The 4,836-nt window shown below is 51.3% G+C and overlaps 1 protein-coding gene across 1 annotated transcript; it reads left to right on the forward strand.

Annotated features, from left to right (window-relative positions):
• Positions 1 to 209: 209 nt before the first annotated feature.
• Positions 210 to 4,836, forward strand: LOC127054930 (serine protease inhibitor Kazal-type 6-like). The gene is made up of 4 exons (XM_050961343.1): positions 210 to 287; positions 2,937 to 2,962; positions 3,934 to 4,049; positions 4,743 to 4,836. Exons 1-4 carry the CDS (start codon positions 230 to 232, stop codon positions 4,786 to 4,788), a joined length of 246 nt encoding a protein of 81 aa, XP_050817300.1. The 5' UTR covers positions 210 to 229; the 3' UTR covers positions 4,789 to 4,836.

A 4,836-nucleotide genomic window follows, 5' to 3' on the forward strand; every position in this document is an offset into this window, starting at 1 on the left:
CTAACGCCTGGGATAGAGCCTCATAAATGGCAGCTGGTTCCTAGGGCCAATGATTACTTGAGAAACCTTGAGAAACGAGAGGGAGAAAGTTTTCATAATGCAAGTGAGGAATGTGAACGTGCCCGTGTGTATATAAAGAGTTGGAGAGGCAGGTACATAAGCACTCTCTGTGGGTTTATTACTGAGAGAGCATTTACTGAGCAGCCTGTTGGCCTTGCATTAAGCAGCCATGAAGACAACAGGTTTCTTTGTGCTACTTGGCCTGTCTCTTTTCTTCTTCTTCTCTGGTGAGTAACTCTTCCTGCCGCTTGTACATAGCCCTGGCTAACATTTCTAGCCCTAGGGAGCCTTGATTACTGGATATCAGGGGTGAGATAAAATTGAAACTGAGCAAATAATGCAACACGAATTTCTGCTAATATAGGCTGTGCATGGACAAACAGAGGAGAAAGGCATGGAATAAGGGATTGATCATGGCTTATTCACCCACCTCAAAGTGAAACTTAGTCAGGGCAGAGATCTACTAGATCCAGAGGAGGAGGACACCAGAAGGCCCTGTGCTCTTATACAAGCCAAACAGGCGTCTAAGGGCACCGCTGATGAGTCTCGTCACTCTCCACCTGTGACATTTTATGCAAAGTATTTCTTGAGCTAATTTCCAAAAGATTTGCACAGAGACATAAACTGCACTTTATGGTCAACCCAGCCTGTGGTGTTCAGTGATCAGCTGGGACTTACGCTGCTCTCCAGAGCTCTGCTTTATTCTGTGTCCAGCTGACCCAGCATGACAACAAGGCTGTCACCATGCCCTGCCCAGTCTCTGTCTCTGGGAAGCTCAGCCCTTAAAGCACAGGCCCCAGTACCACACAGCCTGCCCAAAGCAGCAGTGATAAAACATAGATAGGCATAAAAATTGCTAGCGCAGGTTGGATTGGGTGGATGGGTAACTGAGATTTCTGAGGGGAGTGGGCTAGGATTTCTAGGGAGTGCTGAGTGGGTGGTGGAGAAGCAGGGATGGATATTTAGGGGGCAGTTGGGTGGGGAGGGGAGGTAGTGTGGCTGCCTGGCTGGTACCTGCAGAACAGGGGCACCAGTGGCTCCTGGAAGCCAGGAGTGACTGGCTGGATGTCTGAGGCTCCAGCCAAGCTGCCTGTGCCAAGCCTGGGTGTCATGAGATGCTGAGTCTTGGCAGCCCGGGGAGGAGGGGTGTTAGGGCAGTGCCCGTGTCATGTCAGCACAATAGTTTTCTGGTACTTCTGATTGCCAAGCCGCTGTCTCTCCTTCTGTAGTGGAGAGCTGGGTCTAGGGGTTGGGGGGGTCTTCCTGGGGACAGGAGAACCCCCCAGAGTCCAGATCTGGGCTCAGTGCCATCCCTCCTTCCGGAGCAGAGAGCCGCCGTATCTCCTGCTCACACTGGGCACCTTCCAGCCAGGCTGAGCCCCTTCCACAGGGACCTGCTCCTCCGGGTACAGAAACCCCGAGAGGGGCGAGGTGAGCCTACACTGCATCGTCCGCCCCAAAGAAGCATCCCGCAGCTGAGTTCTCCGGGGCCGGCAGCCGGGAGCAGCCTGGGGCTACCTCCCCACCAGAGGGAATGGGGACCCTCCAGATGCCCCTCACAGAGCCCACCTGCCCTCTCTCCAGGCACCCTCCATTCCCCCTCCTCTAACTGACCACGAGTCCCTCTCCCCACCAATCACAGACCCACCTGCTCCCCCGACAACCAAAATGCCCTCTGCCCTCTCCCTACCCAACACCCCCTTGCTCTCTCCTGTGCCCTCCTCTCCTACTCCAGCCCCTCTTGGCATCATCCCTGCTCCCCCAGGCACCCCTCCCTGCCCCCCCAGCTCTCACCTCCTCAGCCCTGCCTTCCCCAGTGTTGCTGACATAGTGACTCTGTCACAAGATCCAGCCAAAGTCGCCCAGTTTCATTACAAGCGGCAGTTTCATGACGTGTCGCAGCAAAGCTGGAAGACGCTCAAGCAGGCCCAAAAGTCACCAGAGCTAACAACAAAATCTCTAACCTGGCAACAGCGGGGAAGCAGCAGTGAGAGGCGATGGCGGCCCTGTCTCGTGGGAGGCGAAACTGGAGCCGCCCTGAGTCCGAGCCCTTCTTTTATGCAGGTTCAAGCACCAAGTGCATGACCTGGGCCCCCAGGATCCTCCTTAAACCCATTGCAATGTCCCCTAGCTGAAAATAAGGATTCAGGTCTAGAGTTTGACTGCAGGCTGTCTGGGGCTGAGGAAACAGAAAGGGGATTGATTGTTTGTTGAGGCTGATGGAAACAGACAGCTGCTATGGTTCCTCCTGGCTGGCTCAGGGAGAATCTAAGCACAGCGAGTCCTGCTCAGTAATCCTGCACAGGGTCTCCCTGTGTCCTGACCCGGATGAAGCAGTCATGGGATGAACTGCTGGCTACAGGACTGACCAGGAGTCTAAAGCTGACCACCTGGACTGGCTAATTTTCCATCCCCCTACAAGGAACCTTGTCTCCGCTCCACACACTCAGAAGCCACAGACAACACCAGCCATCTTCAGTCATTCAGACCTACTGCAACCTAAAATGCTCACAGAGCTTAAAATATATTTTTTAATTTCCCTTTTAACCCTTTGCCTGCTGAGTGCTGCTGCAATCATTGTCTTGCCACAGGGGTTAGCTAGCACCCCAAGGAGTTTGCTGAATGTACCCATGATGCAATGCAACAGCAGAGTAGTTATAATAAGTCACTTAATATTTTTGGTCAATTAACAAAATACTGTACAACAATTCCAATCACTGACTGACTAACTCTCCCCTCCCCCCACACGCAGTCTGTACTGCAGGAGGTCATATTAAGAAAAATACTGTAATTTCAAGATTTTTGTAAATTAACTCAGCTTCTCTCAGATAGTTGGTGGCTTTGTAAAATCTTGTCTCTCTGTATTTTTGTTTCAGATGTGGCCAGTAAAGACAGGAGCCAGGTTAGTGCAACTGTTTCTGCTTCTGACTTTGCACTTTCTCCCAGTTCCGGAGACATGGCTTTGTAAGGAAAAGCTCAGGCCTTGGAAAAGCCTAAAAAAAAGAGGGAACCGATGGGTGCTTCCAGGATCCCCCAGCGCTCATGGCAATGTAGCCTTATGTATGGGATGCAATTATATAGCTGGGCTGTGGGACACAGGCAGACCCACAAGATGGCCTGTCCATGTGATGAGACCTGAGCAGGCTCAGCACACCACAGTGTCAGCAGAATGTACTCCAGGGCAGTCACGCTGCTCCTTTTCACTCTAGCCCCACTGCCCAGTCTTCTCCCAGGAGAGCGACACTGCTGAGAGGTACTACAACAGCTATTTATGGCCCAAGAGCAGAGTCAGTTACTGGAACGTGACCAAAGCCAGACCAGCTGTACAACATGATTAGAATCCAATTGACTCACTGTCATGTTGGAGACATTCACAAACTCTAATTTGCTTGTCCATCCGGTGGGAAGGTACCGAGAGTTATGTTATACCAATTCCGGTCTTAACCTTTCCTAATAAATGGAAGCTGCATGACTTGAGCTTGTTCACCCAGTTTCTGAATGCCTAGGAAAGGTTGGCGCACTCACCTGGGCCAGTCTGGCTCTGATCCGCAGGGAGCTAGCCACACTGGAGGCTGATTGGTTTTAAGAGTGTTGATATCTATTTGCTTCTGACATGACGGGGCCAACCTGTTTGGGAAACCAGAATTTCTTCTTCATAAGTAGGTGGTTACAGCCTTGCAGAGATGCTCCTTCTGATGCCATATCTTTTGGTCGTGGAAGGATCTCTCTTTCCAGGGAGTGGACAGCGCCCTTGCTGCTGTTTTAACTCCTCTCAGTAGAAAGACTAGAGTAAGTGAGTCAATTGATTATCAGAGCCTTGGAAGAAAACGAAGGGGGAGGGAGTTTTAATGGGTTTTATCATTACTTTTGCAGGTTGACTGCAAGGAGTTCATGGATGACAGCGTGTACTGCACAAGGGAGTCCAACCCCCACTGTGGCACAGATGGCATGACGTACGGCAACAAATGTTCCTTCTGCAAGGCCGTCAAGTAAGTGGACGCAACAGTCACTAAAATGAGTAGAGCTGCTCTGACTTCCTGATTTTCTTCCCATGAGGGAGGCCCTCTCTCCATTTTGCTTCTGCTTCCATAGACCAGTCTATAATTCTGGCCCAGCGAGAGGCTTTCTCAGTGAAGCGCTTCACCCAGAGCAGACTTGGAGGAATCAAAATTCACTGGAAGCAGTTTCTGCTCCCTGAATGAAATCCAGGCATGCAGGGATTTGGCACACAGCCTGTGCCCCCAGTTCAGTCCCTTCTGAGCCTTCTTTTGTGAACTGCCTTGGTGCCCAGCATCTTCTGCCACACCTCCGCAAGGGGTGAACGGCACCTCTGAGAACATCAGCAGAGGGGTCTACAGGGTTTCCAGGGCTGTTGGAGCCACCTGCCCCACAGCAAAAATGTTAATTCAAAGTTTGAATGGGTTCAGACTGACTGTCTTTGTGAAACAAGGTCTAAAACCCTATAGGAAAAGCCAGAGCCCCCTCCTGTCCAGACCGCTCTGCCTCAGGCAAGAAGTTAAAAGGGGGCTTGAACCTTCCTCTGACACATCAGGAATTGGTTAGTGTCTGAGACAGACAAGCTGGGCTGTTCCCAGGTGCCAGGTCGTAGCCTGTGTCTGTGGCACTGAGTTAAACATCTCTTATCTCCAGCAGCGCCTGAGTCTGTTTTGCTCCTTTTATAGGAAAAGTCTGGGAAGTATTCGTTTGGAGCGTCTTGGAAAGTGTTGAAAGCTGCCCTTCTGTTTTCACTCTCCACCAACTGCTGCAGATCCCTGC

This window comes from Gopherus flavomarginatus, chromosome 7 (assembly GCF_025201925.1).
Source record: "Gopherus flavomarginatus isolate rGopFla2 chromosome 7, rGopFla2.mat.asm, whole genome shotgun sequence".
Classification (NCBI taxonomy): domain Eukaryota; kingdom Metazoa; phylum Chordata; order Testudines; family Testudinidae; genus Gopherus; species Gopherus flavomarginatus.